This window comes from Strongylocentrotus purpuratus, unplaced genomic scaffold, assembly GCF_000002235.5.
Source record: "Strongylocentrotus purpuratus isolate Spur 01 unplaced genomic scaffold, Spur_5.0 spur5_scaffold_3, whole genome shotgun sequence".
NCBI classification, from domain to species: domain Eukaryota; kingdom Metazoa; phylum Echinodermata; class Echinoidea; order Camarodonta; family Strongylocentrotidae; genus Strongylocentrotus; species Strongylocentrotus purpuratus.
In genome coordinates this window covers 20,334,671-20,354,604 of record NW_022145609.1, presented here as the reverse complement: position 1 = coordinate 20,354,604, position 19,934 = coordinate 20,334,671, and the positions used below count along the sequence as shown (strand labels likewise).

The window sequence follows — 19,934 nt, the reverse complement described above, 5'->3', positions numbered from 1 at the left end:
ACAACATCTGTTAAGATATTTCAAATGACAAATCTCTCATCCAATTAAAAAAACATCTTCAAGTAAAATTCTTAACTATATTGACAAACAATGCAGGTCCAGACTCTCAAGCTTCAATTTCTCCGGTGTCCCACATCAGCCTCATCACATCACCTAGCAGAAGCACTTTGTTCTATGCCAAACCTGACTGACCTGTCACTGATCACAATGGATCTAAATGAGGAGTTCTGCTCTACATTGAAAGCAAAGGCATCATCCATGCAGGTATGTATGTCCTGATGTAAATTTCACAGATAGGGTCATCGATAGAAAGAAAGAGCAGAATTTTCTTTTCATGCCAAATAAATTGAGTTGAATCGAATTTAAAACTAAGCATGTGAAGATTCAGTTGAATTTTATTTGTGTAGAAGATTAACATTGTTTTGATCAATAATTATTATTCAACTTTTTTCCAAGTTTGATTGATATGAAAAATATGTAATAAAGATTGTAAAGAGCCAATTTTTAATAAAGGCTTGAATTTTCCAAACTGCACCATAGCACCAAACATCCTGACTTAAGATTCTTGTGCACATGAAATCAAGAGTTATGAATAACTTTAATACATTAATATTAAATGTATTCCTGGTATTATTAATTTCAGTGTTAGTAGGATGAGGACTTATCAATGCAAACAGGTTGGAAGCCCTATAAAGAATACATATAGAATTTAAGAAAAATCAATTTTTACTAAATAATTCTCTCCATGGAAACTTTATTTTGTTCTTTTTCTGAATAGACAAGAATTGAATTTGAAAACAAAATCTATTCAATCAGTTTTCTTGAGAAGGTTATTGTGAATACAACTATTTAACTACCGGTAATGTAATTTGTGTGAAGTGTAAGAATACAGTCAGAAATTAGTAAATATAATGTATGCATGTATATACGTTCTGCTTAGCTATCTTCACAAACAATGCAGATCCAGACTCTCTTGAATTTACCAAACTGGACCATAGCAACAAACCCTCTGACTTAGGGGACTTGTGCACATGAAACCCAGGGTTCTGAATCTTTTAATACATTAATAGCAAATGTATATTTATGGGTATTATTGATTTCAGTGTTATTATGGTAGTAGGAATTATCAATGCAAACAGGTTGGAAGCCCTATAAATTATACATACTAGGATAGTACTATTTTAACAATTTCTCTTACTAGTCATCCTCTCCATAGAAACTTTTGTGTGTAATTTTCAGTAATAGACAAATTTGAATTTGAAAATAAAATCTATTCAATTAGTTCTGGTGTGTATTTTATTATGAATATAACTATATCAAAAATAGAATTTCTGTCAAAAGTAAGAAGACAATAAGTAACTAGAAAATTGAATTCGTCATGGGGACGAATTAGGTGGTCTGTCTTCACTTATGATAGATTTGAGAATGGGAGAAGTTATATAGACATGTAAACAATGATGCTCATGATGACCATGATGATGATCATGATAGTAAAGGTGGTGATGATGATAATGATAATGTTATATGATGATAAAAACGATAATGTTAATGATAATGATAAGCATGAGCATGATCCTGACATCTGATTGAAAAAATGAGGAAATATTTAGATAGCATATAGTCTCAGCTACAACATACTAAAATTTGGGAGAAAACTATTGAATAACAACCGAGATAATGGTCAAAACACATTGTCATGCAGATTCATGTTTTGAAAAGTGACCTTCCATAGACATAACACGCAAATATGACAAATTATGCATTGTCGAATATTTAACTATGATGACCTCATCCAAATGAAAAATAAATGACAGATTTCTGATAGAGAATTATCTCAGCTACAATATATCAAAATCTGGGAGAAAATTGATCACCGATAAGTGAGATAATCTCAATTAAACAAAGACAAAAATGACGTCATCAACAAAATACATTTGTTTGAGTTTAGATGCCAATATGATGACTTTGTTTCACTTTGTACGAGTCAGGGTGGTATGAAATCATATCTCCAACTCATGCTTTCTCTAACCATGATATAAAAATTGGGGGTCGATGGACTATCTGAAGAGCTATTTCGATTTTTAAAATGGCATGTTTTTGATCAAATTTGCATTATATTGCCCATAGCAGCACGCGCAGATTTTGAACTTTGACGCACGCTCACGGCCTTATGAAATAAGAAGAGGGACTGAAATTAATGTAAATTGTCAATTACGTTAAGAGAAATCCAAATCATGTAAACATTTTGAATTTGACTTGTTCTGCGCGCTGTGAGCGCACACAACGCGCGCGGGGACACGTACGGATGGAAAATTTTGAAATGCTTGAAATGACCTGATTCGTACTCTCGTTAAGTGATTTTGAGCAATTTTAAATTTTGACGCCGCGTTTGCGTGCGTCATGACCTTTATTTGACCTTTGATGACACGACCTGTTGACCCTTAACCTGAAGTATATGTGATATGAATATGAATGAACTTTGAGTACGCATCATGAAGATATGATGGATAATGTGATTTCACAAAATGGCGCCTGGATGACGTCACGATAATTTGATGACCTTGAAAATGTTCCTGTCACGTCTTATGATGATTACCTATGACTGTATCAAAATTGAGAGAAATTGGGTGGATGGATATTGAGAAATCGGTTGCACAAAAAAGTGGAGAAATAAATAAAAATAAATAATAAATAAATAATGATAATAAATAAAGAAAGAAAATTCTGACGAAATCAATAGGTGGTCTGTTGACAACAGACCACCTAAATATTTAATTCAATATATGGATGTATAGGTAGAATTCTTAACTATATTGACAAACAATGCAGGTCCAGACTCTAAAGCTTCATAATATAAGTTCTGTTAAAAGTAAGAAGACAATGAGAAAATATTTAATCCAATATATGCGTGTATAGGTAAAATGCTTAACTAAATTGACAAACAATACAGGTCCAGACTCTCAAGCTTCAGGATATGCAGTGTCCAACACCAACCTCACATCACCTTGTAGAAGCAATATGCTGTATTCCAAACCTGACTGACCTGACAATGCATGGATGGAATTTCGATGAGGAGTTCTACTCTACATTGAAAGCAAAGGCATCATCCATACAGGTATGTGTGTCCTAATGTAAATGTCATGGAGGGTCATTGATCAACAAGACAGCAGTAATAGTTAAATGGTGCACACGTGTATATATATATATATATATTATACAAATATTCGAAGCTGTGAGAAAGAATAGTGGAAATTATTTATCTGAGGAGGGACTGGCTTAGTACTATTTTTTCCGAGGGTCGAAGCCCCGAGGAAAAAAAATTAACTATTGCCAGTCCCTCCGAAGATATATAACTTCCACTATTCTTACGAACTAAAAGCTTGGTATATTTGTTTTATATCACTTTGTTACGATCCGAACGTCTGACTTAATGAATGAATGGCATATGGTTTTTAACTTTATTCTTATGTTACCCACATTGGGCTGGGCATTGGAGAAGTTTACAATCAGTTTGAATTTGCCAATTTAACCTGCGCACAATTATATTAACGCGCATTTAATGAGACGCGCTAATTGCGCATTATTTTTGACTGAACATGATGTGATGTCACAATGCTTTTCTACCTGAAAATCTCATAGAGCATGCGCAGTTCTGCCCATGAAAAAATAGTGGAAAATATTCGGAGCTCTGGCAGAGATTTGTTTCTAATAGTGAAATTATATTTTATCACGTGACCACCAATTGACCAATCATGTACTTAAAGAACTCATGAATATTTATAGAAGGGATATAAATATATTATATATATATGTTTTTTTCCCCCAAACACAATTTTTAAAAGGCCATTCACTTGGTAAATTGGAATAGTCATGAAACATGAAAAGAAAGCAAACTACACCTAAGCTGATTCAGTTGAAATTTAAGTGTGTATAATACTATAAGATTTACATTGTTTTGATCAATCAATATCCAACCTTTTCCTAGTTTGATTGATATGAAAAATGTGTCATGTATTTTTTAAAACCAATTTTAACCAATTTTAATAAAGGCTTGAATTGTCCAAAGCTGTTCCATATCCACAAACTTGCTGACTTAAGGTTCTTGTGCACATGAAATCAGATTCATGAATACCTCCAGTATATTAATAGCAGATGGCAGATGCACATTTCTGAGGTATTATTTATTTCAGTGGTGTTAGGAGTAGGAATTATTAATTTAAACTGGTTTTAAGCCTTTTTGAGAATACATGTAGGACATTCAACAACAGAAAATAATGTAATCACCCTTCTGATGGAAACTATAGTGTTAGATAAGAATTAAATTTTAAAAAAGTCTATTTAGTTTTAAGAATGTCCATATGAATACAGCTCTGTTATGCATACAGTTGGGGATAAATATATGAATGCAATGAGAAATTAGTACTAGTAAATAAATATATGCAGCGCCCCCAAAGTTCCTCAGTGGAAGTACTGGTAATTGCACATGCTCTTCTTCTTGTCGAAAACCCATGGCTGGATTCTAACCAAAGTTTGTAGGAATCACCTGCAGAAAAGGGAGATCTAAAGTTGTTCAAATGGGATATATGCCACCAAGGGGGCTTGAGGGCAGCATCCCTCAAAGTGCCCCTATGGTAATAATTAGACAATTTGTACTGTTTCTAAAGGGGATGGAAGCTAGTTCCGTTCTTGCGAGACCCCTACTTTCATCCGCTCAGGTGAGCGTAAGGTCCGCCGACCTCTTGTTTTTAACATGATATTCATGGGAGCATGCATTAAATTGCGGGCTGCTATTTAAGAACATTATAGTAGGGACATACTAAGGTCTTAGGATGGTATTTTCAACCATGTTTTCACCTTCTGTAGGTTGCCCTTTTACACAGTAATGAATGTTTAAATTCTATAAATTTAATATCAAAGATGCTCTAGACTATAGGCTACTAAGTCGAGAAAGATCTTGGAAATAAATTATTCTCAAACACATTGCTAACAGAAAAGGAGGCAGCTTCCACCTACCCTACCCATTTAGGGTTGGGTAAAAGTAATGCCCTCCTCTTCTCTGTTGTTCTCTGATCCCCTTATAGTATGAGAAAGTATAACGATTTGTCTAACAGGTAATTTGTTATTGTTTTCTTTTTACTTGATGTTGCTACCATATTCCAATTGCTACTGCTTATAGTGGATACTACTACCAGTACTACTACAGTAAAACTACCACTATTATTGATATTATTACATGTTGTCATGAAGTCGCAATATGTATTGGATCCATTTATTTAATAAATATTTGTAATTCTATTGTGCATAATTTTTCTTATTCTAGCTTTTTTTAATTCTCCATACATCTTTAGCTTATGGGATGTTACTGTAGCTCTTGGGTGTATATTCCCAAGAAAATAGATTATATGCCATAATGAAATAGATCCACTTACCTACTTGAAACTGATACAAGTTTTACAAGCAATGTTGCTTTTATATGTTACAGGGTTGTTTTCCTCAGATCAAGAAGGGAAAGTTCAGGGTCAATGGAGTTGCCCAAGATGACTTAAACTCATTTCTCAACACCCTCACATGTTTGCAAAGGTTAGTACAGTAGGCCTATATGTCAGATAACAGCATGTAGCCTGTTTATGGGTAGTGCAATACAGAAACAATATAACGAACCTCTGATGTAATACTAAGAAATGATATAAACCCCGGCAGGGAGCATGCGGTAAAGGGATATTGTGGTTCCTAAAAAGTTTGTCTGACAAAACTAAATATTCAGTAACAGCTATTTTGAACAAAATTCCCCACTGTATAGTACTTTAAACCTTAAATTTGTAGATTTAAAAAAAAAAATTGTAATGTGTGTACTTGATAATTTTTTGTTGGTGTTCTTGATATTTTTGTTACACTGTAGTCTCTTCTATTTTGTTTCTTCTTCATTCACTGATCAAAATGTTTCTTGAGACAGGTACTTTCAGTAATACTGATAGTAGTTGATATTTTATTTCTCATCTTTCATTCAGATAATAACAAAGAGAAATCTGTTTCCTCTACAGCTCGGACTTAGACTGCTCAAGTGACTGGGATGGCTCTACCAACTCAGGCAACTCAAATGACTCAGACAACTCAGCCGACTTTGGCAGCTCAAATGACTCGTATTTCTCGGCCAACTCAGGCAACTCAAATGACTCAGATGGTTAGGCTGACTCAGGCAACTCCCATGACATCCAGCTCTGCTCTGTTGCGTAACTCCAGTCTCTGGATATCATCAACCTGCCATGTCGAGATGGCACGTTTCAGATGCACCATTCAACTGATGATTGTAGAGCGGGCAGATCTAGCTGGCCTCAGCTTAGTCAGGACCACTCCACTACAGACTCCATTCAGCTTCCAATTATCGACCAGTTATATAGAAAAGAACAAATTCTTCAAGTAGGCTAGGTTCTTTCAGTCATGTATCACATTCAGCCAGCTTTTCTTCCATCTCCAATCCAAAATACAAGCAATACCGGTTGATATCAAAACTTTATGTTGGCAATATGTCAGATACTACTGTATATCAATTCTCTCAGATATACAGAGAAGGTAGCAGCAGTCGGAGCAGGCCCTGCAAGAGGCAACCTCCTGAAATTCAAGAGAAGCAATCAAAGTATGAAATCTGGTTGATATGGTATCGGTAGAGTAAGAGTGTAAGACAGTGTCCTACCCACTGGTAACACTTCATCTTGACTTTTTGTATGTATGATTCAGGGCTACACTAACTATTTTGGGGGAAAGAGGTTCAGATTTAACTTTTTAGTCTGTATGCATGAGCCTAAGTAAAAGCTTCCAAATTCTGGGGGTCCGGACCTAGATTTACGCGTCCACTTGCTGGTTTCAAGCCCTGGACTGATATCAACAAATTTGGGGTTAAAGGGATAATTTTCGGCGGATGTTTGTAAATGTTTGAATATTTATAATAAGGCTGTTTTCTTCTTTTTCACCTTGGATGAGTACAGTCCAAGGTGTTAGTGTATACATTTTACAAGAAAGAGATCATAATATTGTCACAATGTTTGAAAACTTGTGAAAGGAGTAGGCCTACCGTATGTAGAAAGTGATGCGAAAACAGGATATGTTTTGTGAATGTGTACTTATTAAAGGTATTACAAAGTTTTGGGAAATTTTGAAAAATGGGTGGATACTGATTCTTTACAATTTTGATATATTTAGATGCCCCTGTGGATGTATTAAAAACACCAGAAGTGTTAGCCCCTAAAACACTTCTGCTTTCAAGAAAAATTGAAAAGATGGGAGTTGTTGCTACCTTGTTTGGCGTTCAACAATAAGGGATAGAGCAACGTCGATCTAGCACTGCTCAGTGGCTGCCGGGCTCACGATCAAATTGGGCAAAAAGAATTTCTGTTTCGGTTTAATAAAATTTGGAGTGGACTATTTGAATATTATTATTATTATTATTATTATTATTATTATATATAGTGATTTACCGGTGCTCCCGGTAAATTTTGATAAATTTAAAATAGCTCCTACGGCCGTACAATGGTAGCTGCGACCATGAAAATCTCAGAGTGTGTAGCTGTGGTATATATATTGAACGAGAATAGCTAATCGATCTATTTTAGTCAATAAACATTGTTTTATAGCTTAATTAATATCTTGACCTTGAGAGGGAGCTATTCAACATAACATGTTTATTATTTACAATTTCATAACTTTTGAGTCGATTTCGACCTCGACAACGATCACTGAATATTGTAGGATCGTATATGCTTCCAATATGTTCATTTGAACAAAATTCATGACCCCATACCAAAACTTTGTATTACCTTTAAACCCAGAGTTGCATCGAGATCCCATTGTGTACTTGTTTTATGCAGAGAGGGTCATGTTGTGTGGAAAACGTTTTTGAAAAAAATCTGAACAGGGCTTCATTTTTTACTCGGCTATGATCATGCATAATGCCTGTGTATAGAAGTTATGAGTTAAAGCAGGGAGGTGATATAGAAGGAGTGGAATCAAGCCGCTCTCCTTTGACCCCATGCTCAAAGCCGCCAACATAGCTATGCCCTAATCTGCAACTGTTGACCAGGTGGTGATTTCAAAGAGCGCATGCAATATCAGAATTTAGAATTCCTACATCAGAAAATGGTATCTCAGCAAATATTTGCTGTCCCTTTCAATGATTTCTCATCAATTGTTGAATGTGTAATGAGTTGAACAAGCGAACACAAACTTTTGTAATTTCATACTTTTTTTCCAACTGCAACAATACAAAAATCATGCAAAAGCACGCATTAGCAAACTTAAAGTTATCAAAGATTGTAAATTATGTATTATGTGACGGGGTATTAAAACATGCGAAAATAATCAGATTATCCTGAAATATTGAATTTTTGTCAGGATCTAATTTTTCTTTTACCAACGCTGGCACACAAATTATAGGAAGGGCGGAGTACTAAATTTGAAAAAATTGTTTGATGCACTATTCCCAATACAATCCCCATATAAAGTTTATAATTTACACTGAAAGTTTGCCGGCTCTAGTTATCATGTCAACAAACTTCATATAATTCAATAGGTTAGTTGAAAACTAACTTTGTCTGGTTGGGGTATAGGCCTGAGTTATCGGTGTAACATTTTGTCTGATGTGGATTATTGTTTATATATTTAGAGCTACATCCAGTTCTAGATTTAAAAATCTGCTTGAAAAAAATATTTTCCAGGATTTTCTTTACATCATTCCAGTGTATATATATGTAAATGTGCTGCTATAATTTTCAGATACATGTCTCTTTTGTCAATCTAACATGCCTGAGATATCAGTGGTATATTTAATTTGACATGGATTATTGTTTGTACATGTTTAACTACATTCACCAGTACTATAACAAAAATCTGTTTGAGGAAATTTTTTCCAGGATTTTCGTTACATCATTCCAGTGTACATGTAAATATGCTACTATAATTGCACGATACATGTTTATTCTAATTGTATTCAGTATTGGATTTCAATAATTTTTACGATACATATTCTATGCTTTTCTTCGCATCATTATGATTATGATTATGCAATGGTATGATACATGTGTGTGTTTCCATACTTGCCTTGTAAATAAATTGTATATTTTAGTAAGTTTGCATCCTTGAGTGACTTATAAGATACAAATGTAGGTAGTACTCTTATGAGCATTCCGTTACCTTGCCTTTTGATCACCATGCATCCTCTCCTGATTAAGTGATGTCATGGTGGAGATGAATGGATGAAATGAATATGCAAATGATGTGAAATGAATATGTATAGGGTAGAAGAGACTAGAGAAACAAATAGTAATTGTGACAAATAAAAGTAGGGAATCGGTCTAATTTTAACTCTTACATCATTTTTTATAATCCACTCTGATTTTCATGATATGCAATGCAAATCGCTCAGATCTGTGACTTTATTCTGAATTGTGTCATGCAAAATGATGTACTAAACAGCTAGGTCTTTCTATGTACCTCGGATGATCATGAAATACTGAAATGAAGTTTGCAGTGCCTTAGATATTTCAACACTATGATTTATAAAGGAGACACAAGAATGTGCTGATTGTAGTTTGATGATAGTGTATTTGCTATCCTTTTAGCTGAAATGGTGTCATGTGACACTCAATATTTTGTTATATTTGCAAAACTGTGCGAGCCATAATGTGTGTCCCATTTAGCAACAACTAATGTAAGCAATTTGAATCCTGACTATTGAAATACATTTATTTGTATAAACAGGTAAGGTATATGCATAAATTTGGTTACATGACAGAAATGGCTTATTGATGTGCATGTCATAAGCAGTCATGATTCTAAATTGAACTGAAAAGAAAGATTTAAATAAAACTTCTGAATCTCTAATCTCTTTGTCTGATTTAAAATCTAGGAGAGACATGGGAAGACGAAGAGAGAGAGAGAGAGAGAGAGGGGGGAGGGAAAGAGAGAATATTATAGAGACCGAGAAGATAGATAGGAAGAGAACGAGGGAGAGTGAAAGATAGTGAAAGAGAAAGGAAGAGAGAGAAAGCAAGAGGAGGATATATAAGAGAGACGATTATAGAGACGGAGAAGATGGATAGGAAGAGAACGACAGAAAGGGGGGGGGGGGGGGGGGGGTTAGAGTGAAAGAGAAAGAGAGAGAGAGAGAGAAAACAAAAAAGGAGACAGATGCAGTCAATAGCATTATCTAATGAATGAGCGTTATACCTCTTCTTTCATCTTTAACCAAGAGCAATATTTTCTATAATTCAAAATTAAAAGCTCGCCCTCTGATCTACGCTCGCTGGCATGGGTGTCGATTTGTATCCGCGGTTGGGGGGATTATAGGTGCCAACATATTGGATTGCCATATTGGCAATAGATCAAAACAACCAAGAGGTAGAAGCGTGTGGCAGGTTGCACCCCCTCCCTTCCTTTTCTCAAGTCGCCCTCAATAAAGATAACATTTCAGAGAATATAATAGTGGTAATAAAATTAATCACATGCTAAATGTTAGTCCTGATTCTTGCCTGCAGTCATGTAGGCCTACCAGACTGATATCATCTATTTTTAAACGAAATTTAGACATTACCAAAAAAAAATCCAATGGTGAGGGATATCAACTTGTGAAAGTATTATGTTACCAGTGGGCAAATACATTAATAAGCAACCAGGAAAGGTTCATGTAGACAGAAACTCTTTATTTCCTGGTGATAGAAACATACATTTTATGAATAGGCTTTTTGATGTCTCCAAACAACATTCATCATGAAAAATCCATTCCAATATTAAGGAGATCTCAAAAAAACATAGTTACACATGGGGAAAATCTGGGTTAACCAACATGGAATATATCTGGGTTAACCTATATGGGTACCAGATGGGATTAAGTTGGGCATACCCATTTGGGCCAAGTTTGGTATGGGTCCCATCTGTCTTATGGGTCGGATTGGGTCCCATATGCTTTTTGGGTGCAGATGCCTAAGGGCAAGGGGCGGCGACTTCTTTTCATGACCGGGTGGGGGGGGGGGGGGGGGGGGAGGGAATGCGAGGAACGAGGGAGGAGTGACGTAATGAGCAAAACATTTTTTTGGGGGGGGGGGGATGGGGAAGAAAAAAAATCTGCATCATCACCGCTCTTACATGTTACATGCAGGCCCCACGGAACGTTTTTTCAAAGTGGGAGGGGGGCTAAAGTATTTGCGTTCAGATAGAGCAAGGCAAGTGGCGCGTAAATTGGCGCGGGGTCCAGGGGCAAGCCCCGGCGGGGCTCAAGGGGCGCAGCCCCAAGAAGCTCGGAGTTTTTAGGCATTTAATAAGGATCAGATGAGAATATTTTGATACCTTATTTGTGACACCTGCATGCAGGTCACTAATCAGAGTGGGGTCCAGGGGACGAAGCCCCTAGAAGCTCAGCGGCATTAAATTACGATCAGATGAGCATCCAGGGGCCGCCTTAGGGCCCTTGGTGGGGTCTAGGGGACGGAGCCCCCGGAACCTCAGGGTTTTAGGCTTTTGAATATGGTCAGATGAGCATCCAGTGGTCTGCTTAGGGCCCTGGTGGGGTCTAGGGGGCGGAGCCCCCGGAAACTCACGTGTTTTAGGCATTTAATTATGGTCAGCTAAGCAACCAGGGGGCCCGCCTTAGGGCCCTTGTTGGGGTACAGGGGGCAGAGCCCCCGGAAGCTCAGGGGAAATCATGCCATTTCAGCAAGATTTGTGAATTAGTCACTGGTATCGAATTAGAAATAAACCACGTTTGAATTTTATCGGGGGGGGGGGGGGACTGCCCCAAGCCCGAATGAGTGAGCATAGTGAACGAGAGGGGTAAAAGTGACGAAAGTGACTATACCCCCTCACAGGTTTTGAAGTTTTATTGTATTACAAAATTATGTTCCTTTACAAAACTATAGTATGAAAACAAACAATATACTTTTTTCACACTTCACTTTTCTACAATATTTACTTGTACATTTTGAAGGATATTATGCGAGGGAGCATAGCTCCCGAGCCAAAAGATTTTTGCATTTTTATTTGTCTAAACGCTGCACTCTTGGGCCCTCCACAGTCTAATAGTGTGTTGCAGTCTTTGGTCAGTATTTGCTGTACATTATTTTTTGCACTTTTTCAAATTTTCCGGGGATCGCCGCCCCTGCTTAGGGCCCTAGATGGTTTTCCATATGGGGCCTATGTTTCAGAGAATATGAGACCCATGTGGGTCCCACATGGGCTTACTACCTGTGTTATTATCCTCTCTGTCTCTCATTATATCTCTCCCCCACTCTCTACTTCTCTTTTGCACTTTTGCGCTTCGCGCTTAACATTTAGCTCGTTGCTTTTTAGCGGTGCCTTTGCATGATGCTGTTGATTGAATAAATTAAATAAATTCATCAATTCCTGATGAAGCCGTATGAGCGAGAATTCAATTTATTCTTGTCTCATATACGGTTGTCTCATTTACTTCGTTTTCTATTTATATATGTATGTATTATGAAAATGAGATAGCAAAATGTGTATATTGATGGTCATCTTGCAAGTAATAACCATTAACTACTCTCATCGGGATCTCATCATTAATTTTCTCTTTTTTCTTTTTTTTTTTGGGGGGGGGGGGGGTGATTGTACAGGCCATCCCCACACCTGAAATATTGGGGGGGGGGGGGGGAATATATCCCCCCATCCCCATGGGATTGACACCCACGCCAATAACAATGTATAATACATATACATTTAAATTGTTCATATGTATGTCTTAGCCTCACTGAGACTTATTTTCTAGCACGATTCGCTTTTAATGTCTCACGTTTCGATCATTTATTGTAATGTACATTTATAATAATAGTTACATCCCCATTTGTTTCGTTTTCGTGAACTGTGCCTTCTTTGTGTAGTTTGTTTACTCCTATCGTCTTCATTATCATCATCATCATTTATTCAAGTCAGCGTTTTCCCTCGTATGAGGAGTTAATGACTTTCGCGCCATGATGACACTTCCTCCCTCTACTTTTTCTTCTTCTTGTCTCGAGCATCCTCTTCATTACTGCTTTCTGTCACCACCATATCTTTTCATGACATATTCGTCATTCCTTTCTCTCTTATGCCATCCTCTTTGTGTCACATCAGTCGTATTATATTTTCTTTTCCCCTCTCAGCGTACCATCATCACGTCAGCTAGGTTCCTACTGAAATTGCACCATAACGACACGTTTTCATCCACATTATGTTCCTTTCTATCAAAAGTTTAATGACACAACATTATTGTATAATCTGTTTGGATCGAAATCAATAAAGTTTGAATTTGAATTTGAATTTGAATTTGTAAGATTGTTCTCACTCCCCCTCCCCCCTCCGCCCCCCCCCCCAACCAAACTAAACAAATCTTTTCGATAGGCTAAAGCAAGAGATTAAGCAGTAATTTTTCGCATGATATATAATCATTTTTAAGTATTTGTTATTTCTGTTTTTCTTCTAAGTGCTGATTTACAATATGTATACGAAATTTCCGTTTTGTATGATAAACATATATATGTATTTTGCGGTATACGCCTACATAATGTCTGTAATATTTCCCATTTTCGAGAGCGATATTTTTAATGTGGGTTAGTGTAGATTATATGGGCATTAGATAACGAGTGGAGTACGTTTACGTTTATGTTTACGAGGCCAACAGCCGAAAGAACAACAAAGCATAATTATATGTACATTAAGGAACTTTTTTTTTTACCGTTTTTTAGGAAAAAATGTTTAATGAATACCAAAAATATGTTTTAAAGCATTCAAAACTGAAAAATATCTGCCCCAAGAGGGGAAAAGAAATAAAAGTATTTAAAAAAAACATTTCCGACCGACCGACCGACCCATGTTTTTGGCACCTAAAGGGCAGTACACCATCTTTTTTGTAGGCCTTATGCTCGTGCATGCTAATGCATTTCGCTATATAGTTGTATTTAACTATACACGTAGAATGAAAAATGATCATGACCAGGTATACCAAAAACTGCAATGTATCCTCTCATATTATTGAAAATACAAATACTGTGGCGATATTTGTCACTTCTGTCTTGTCTGCCGTGTGAAACACACAAACAATGAGGCTGCGGCATCGGTAAATTACACTTGGAGAAATTGTCAATTAATATCAGCTCATATTACGTTGAACACTGCAGCATAATAACTGTATTATCTATATGCAGTTCTATTTGCCCCATATATTCCCAATTTTTACAGCTTACCACTATACTTCTACTTCTACTTCTACGACGATACTCAGCAGGATCCATAAGTCAGGATGTAGTGCTGAGGAATAAACTATCTAGTTCTTGGTCTAGATGCTTGGTGGAAGCGCTCCCTTGAAGCCCTCCAGTGAAGTAGCGTCAAGGGTGATCTTTGAAAGTGCATTCCACGCAGTTACTGTCCGAGGGAAAAATGAGTTCCAATCACACCGTTCATATATTTACACATATAATATACTCTGTATAATGAGCAATCAAGTATCAAATTCAACTAAGCTACTTAATATGTACGTGGGATATTCAGGCAATAATATTACTTAAAAATTCCACATGGGCTGGCTAATGTGGAAGAAAGTGAGTATCGTATATTAGTAATCTTTTTACCAACGATAACATATGTCAGGAATGAAGTTCGCTATGCGCTTGTTATGTAACCCCGTAGTTGTTAAATTTCAATACATTGTTGTATATATTTGTTTTCAATATTTGTTAATCCTATGCATTTGCCCTTGTTAATACTGTTGAATAATTTCAATTTGTGGGTTCTATGTTTAGTGTGTTGTATAGCAATAATTAAAACCAGTATAACCAGTCTGTGGTGATCAGCTTACAATAGCAGTGACCTTTACCCATCAACGATTACATGATTCTCGTCTGAAGAAAAAGAGACAATGGGTATCAAAACGCAAGAACATTTATATTATGACGTCATGACCTGAGTGGTGAAGGGTGACATCATCAAAAAATCTATTTTTTTAGAATTTCTCAATTTTTTCTTCATTTTCCGAAAGAGCATCAAAAATAATGTCCGAATGTGGAAAACCAATTGAATATATATGTTAAGTATTGGCTGACATATGACCATCTGAATAAAAAGATTGCCCATGGGAACTCAGTGTTATATGCTCTGGTGGTGAGCATAATTATGAGTTTGTTGATAACGCCACCTTCGACGGCTTGAATCAAGTGTAGGGAAATCCAGAAGGACCGTGCAGATTCTGGACTAGTCCACTCCGTCCACTCTTGGGGATGAATACAATTCTTTTTAACTGTGAGGTCGACGCAGTGCAAAATATTAAATCTTATGAAGAGGAGAAAACAATCCTGATGAGTGATGTTTGTTTTCCTCACTTTTAAGCACAACCTAATCATAAAAGACTGACAACAGCTTTAATAAGACAGGCGCGGATCCAGGGGCCGAGCGAGCCTTCGCCCCCCCCCCCCCCCCCCCCCGCAAAAAAAAAGAGAGAGAGAGAAGGAAAAGAAGGGAAAGAGGAGAGAAAGGAAAAGAAAGAAGAGGGAGAAGAAGAGAAAAGAGGGGAAAAGAAAGAGATCGGGGGGCGAAAGGGCCATGCCTCCCAGCTGTCCCCCCCCCCCCCAATAACAAATTAGAGAGAAGGATGGAAAGGGAAAGAAAAAAGAAAAAGAGGAGAGGGAAGGAAAATAGAGGGAGAAGAAAAGAAAAGAAGGGGGATATCAGTTGCAATTTTCCCGCCAACAAGTTGTAGTTGGGGGGCCAAAAGGCCCTTGCCTCCGCCCCCCCCCCCAAAAAAAAGGGGGAGGAAGGAAGGGAAAGGGAAAGAAGAGAGCTAAAAGGGAACAAAAGGGAGGAAGAAGAAAAGAAAAGGGTGAAAAGAAGGGGATAACAGTTGCTAATTAATCCCACCAACAACGTGTGGATCGGGGGGCCTTGCCACCCCCAGCAAACCTAAAAACAAAGAGAAGGAATTATGGGAAAGGAAAGGAAAAGAGGAAAGCAAGGGAAAGAAAAAAAGAGAAAGTAGAAAGGTAGGGAAGATCAGTTACGATATTTCCCGCCAACAAGATGTATAGATCGGAGGGGGGGGGGCATTGACATACTGATGGGGGTGGGCTTGGGGGTGACAAATCAAAAGGGTAAATTTTCTTTGGCTGTTGACAAAACCAATGACTGTCTTGTGCTAGAGATGCCTTATCAAGGCCGCAATTATCTGAGTCTATTGATTGCTCTTCCCACCAAAGATGATGGCCTTGGTCAACTTGAGACGAAGCTCTCTGCAGACATCCTGCAATCCTGGGACACAGGGCTCAAATCAAGAGAAGTGATCGTACTATTACCAAAGTTCAAACTAGAAACAACATTCCAACTGAAGGAGGTTCTGAAACGAATGGGAATGCCCGACGCTTTTGATGAGGATAGGGCTAACTTCGAAGGCATCTCAGGTGATAGAGAGTTGCACATCTCTGCCGTCATCCACAAGGCCTTTGTTGATGTCAATGAGGAAGGGAGTGAGGCAGCTGCTGCAACGGCTGTTGAGATGAGGAGAAGATGGGGATGCGCTCCACCAAGCGAACGTGAAAAGCCGATTCTGTTTCGAGCAGACAAGAGAAAGAAGACGATTCGTTGTACCGTTCTCGACTCGTCTAAATTCAGTTTTCCTTTTCCGCGCGAAGCGCGGAATTTTTGGTGCTTCATCACATTATATAGAAAGGAAGACGATTCGTCGTACCATTTTTGACTCTTATTAATTCCTATTCATCTGAATTCAGTTTCCCCCTCTCGCGCGAAGCGCGGAAGCTTCGACGTTTCCTTAAATTATTAGAGAAAGAAGACGAATCGTTGTACCGATTTCGACTCGTCTAAATGAAATTTTCCCCTTTCGCGCAAAGCGCGGAATTTTTGGCGTTTCAACACAATATAGAAAAAGGAAGACGATTCGTCGTACCGTTGTTGACTCTTAAACCTTGTTTGAATTTAGTTTCCCCGGCAATTTTAAACCTCTGATTTCTTCAGCTGATATTATAGGAAAGTGAAACTTTGAGAAAATACTGTAGTATTGTAGTTGTAGTCAGGCGCGGATCCAGGATTTCTTAGGGGAGGGGGCCCAACTTTTTTTTTTTTTGCTCCCGTAAATTTGAAAATCGCGCCGGCCGAAAAGTCGCTCAGTGGGGGGGGGGGGGGGGGGAAAGAGCACAATTTTTTTTTTTTTTTTTTTGCTCCCGAAAATTTGAAAAACGCGCCGGCCAAAAATTCGTTCAGTGGGGGGGGGGGGGGGGGGGGGGGGGGGGGGTAGTGAGCACATTTTTTTTTTTTGATCCTCAAAAAAATTTCGATTTGCACCCCCCCCCCCCTTGAGCGCCAGGGGGGGGGCCCAACCCCCAAAAAAGGTAAAAATCACGTGATTTTACATGATTTTTTTCTCAAGGGGGGGGGGGGGGCCCGGGCCCCCCGGGCCCCCCCCCCCCCCTGGATCCGCCACTGGTTGTAGTCACTCCCGAAGTCGTCACAGCTGATAAAAAGTCACAGTTCGTAGGGAAAAAAGCTTGTCGGCCGACCGACAATATACATCTCACCGACTTCAAACTTCTGCATTTATACAGTGCGTCCCAGAAAAAACGAAACCGAGAACTATCGATGTTTTATCATAACTTAATCACAATTATAATTAATAAATGACACGTATTTGAAAAGCTTAGATCCTCCACTTTCATTTGATGCAACTCATATGATTCATATTTTACGCATGAGTGATTAAAAGCTATTTGAAGAGAGGAAACCAAAAAGTCTTTTGGCGGGCGGTATCTGAATTTCAAAAAGAAAATCACATTTTACATAACAAAGTTCTGTTTTGTTAAAGTAATGCTTGCATTTCCATAATTTGATCAAACGAGTTCGTTTTCACTGGCTACCTGCCGTAGCAACAAACAGAGTTGAAAAAAGACTTAACTCCGTTTCGTTGAAGATCAGCCATGCATCAGGTCTTTCGACTTCAAACTTCTGCATCAGTAAAGTACACGAGGATCGAGCAAGAATACCGACACAGCCGACACCAGGGGCGTACGCAGGGGGGGGGGGGGGGTTTGGGGGTTCAAACCCCCCCCCTTGGTATTTTTATGTGTGTAAACCCCCCTAAAAAAAACTTTAAAAAACCCCCCCCTTTGTTATTTTTTTTTTTTTTTTTTTTTTTTTAAATTAAAAAAAAAAAAAAAATTATGCCCACGGCTAACGTAAAGTGACCTTACCCCCCCCCCTACGAAAAAAAATGTCAAATTTTCAAATTTCGAGACCAAAAAAAAAAAAAAAAGTGTCCGCTTCCCCCCGCGATTTTCAAATTTTCGGGAGCAAAATATTTTGGGCCAGATTTTAAAACCCCCCCTTGAAAAAATTCTGCGTACGCCCCTGGCCGACACAGCAACATATTTACCCGTGTCTTTCTTGCTCCCTCGACGAGACGACTCCACCCAACAACCCCTTCTCTCTTTTATTCCCACTCCTCCTCTCTCAGGCTATATTACCTTCCCTCTCTCTCTCCTCTCTTTCATCCCCCGTTTCTTTTGTTTCCCTTTAACTTTTTTTCTTCCTTTCTTTCTTTTCTTTCTTTTTCTTTCTTTTCTCTCCTCCCTCTTTTTTTTTTTCTCTTTCTTTTCCTTTTCCTTTTTTCTTTTCTTTCTCTTTCGCTCTCTAGCTTTTCCCCTCCCCATTTTCTCTTTTTTTCCGACGGCAGCGCAATTTTACCGACAATTAATACCTGATAGGTGGGGGGGGGGGTGTCGCACCCGGCACCCCCACCCCCTCCCCCTTTGGAGGCGCCCCTGTACCCAACTTACAAAGAGATTCGATCACACGATATGTCATCCGTAGGCGGCCCCTGGATGCTCATCTGACCGCGTAGTTAAATATTAAAACCTCGAGCTTCGGAGGGCTCTCCCCCCCCCCCCTGGAACACGTCAATGGCTTAAAGAGGGCACATGGATGCTCATCTAACCGTTATTAAATACCTAAAACCCCTGAGCTTCCGAGGGCTCAGCCCCTTGACCCCCTGCTGAGGCTCACGCCCTGGACCCCACGCCAATTTACGCCTTTCCTGATCGTTATAATACTCCACTTTGAAAAACGTTCCGCAGGACCTACATGTAACGTGTAAGACTGGTGGTGATGCAGATTTTTCGTCTGCCCCCTTCCCCTCCCGAACGTTTTTTCTCATTACGTACTTCACGTACTGCCCCAGGAAGGTGAGCCCCGGCCCTGGAATGTTTGCCCCCCCCCCAATCCTAAACTGCTTCCGGCGCGCCTGCGCACCCCCACCCCCCCCCCCCCCTTTGGAGACGCCCCTGTACCCGACTGATTAAACTTAAGCATATAGTCAAATTTGACTGAACGCCCAAAATACAAACAACAACCACAAACCACACTAGAGATACTGAAATGACTAGAAGACAAAAAACGCGCACGCGCACAGCCGCGCCGGGGATTCCCCTTTGTACATTCGCCATTTTTCTTCAAAAAATGTGCACGTACTGCCACGCCACCTTGCTTCCGAGTTCGATTCAGTGATTGATCTTACTAAATTTACCTTTCTTCAGTTGCAGTAGGTTTAGATTTAAATCTGTCGACGACATGCTGTCTTTGTAAACTTGATCAGACTGAAATGAAACAAGGTTAGTCTATTTCAATTTTCAAACAACCTTGTTCCTTGACCTTGTTGTTATTACTGAGTCACTGTGATAGCACTCCAGCAAAGGCAAGCATAGAGAGTTAATGCTAATGCGTATTGGGTGATAGTTGAAACTTGTGTGAATGATGCACACCAGCAACACATAGTCAGATAGCTACTAGATCTATACTATAGTCTAGTGGTTAATGCTAAATTGCTTATGGATATGGATGGGGTATGGGTTAATTGGGTGTCGGACACTTACAAACATGAAGAAGCCACCACTTTTGCCTTTGGA

General features: G+C 38.6%; 2 protein-coding genes across 2 annotated transcripts; both read left to right on the top strand.

Annotated features, from left to right (window-relative positions):
- The first annotated feature begins 90 nt into the window (after window positions 1-90).
- On the top strand, window positions 91-5,687 carry LOC115928906. The gene is made up of 3 exons (XM_030996974.1): window positions 91-264; window positions 2,951-3,115; window positions 5,483-5,687. Exons 1-3 carry the CDS (start codon window positions 91-93, stop codon window positions 5,591-5,593), a joined length of 450 nt encoding a protein of 149 aa, XP_030852834.1. The 3' UTR covers window positions 5,594-5,687.
- A 10,397-nt stretch (window positions 5,688-16,084) lies between these two features.
- On the top strand, window positions 16,085-19,126 carry LOC115928520 (serpin B3-like). Its single transcript, XM_030995799.1, has 2 exons — window positions 16,085-16,604; window positions 19,107-19,126. Exons 1-2 carry the CDS (start codon window positions 16,085-16,087, stop codon window positions 19,124-19,126), a joined length of 540 nt encoding a protein of 179 aa, XP_030851659.1.
- Window positions 19,127-19,934: the final 808 nt, after the last annotated feature.

Excerpts from the sequence above, each read along its gene's own strand:
- LOC115928906 (XM_030996974.1), top strand. The coding sequence starts at position 91 with ATGCAGGTCCAGACTCTCAAGCTTCAATTTCTCCGGTGTCCCACATCA. Across the intron at positions 265-2,950 it reads CAAAGGCATCATCCATGCAG|GTCCAGACTCTCAAGCTTCA; the intron begins GTATGTATGTCC and ends CAAACAATACAG. Across the intron at positions 3,116-5,482 it reads CAAAGGCATCATCCATACAG|GGTTGTTTTCCTCAGATCAA; the intron begins GTATGTGTGTCC and ends TATATGTTACAG.
- LOC115928520 (XM_030995799.1), top strand. The coding sequence starts at position 16,085 with ATGGGGGTGGGCTTGGGGGTGACAAATCAAAAGGGTAAATTTTCTTTG. Across the intron at positions 16,605-19,106 it reads CAAGAGAAAGAAGACGATTC|GACCTACATGTAACGTGTAA; the intron begins GTTGTACCGTTC and ends AACGTTCCGCAG.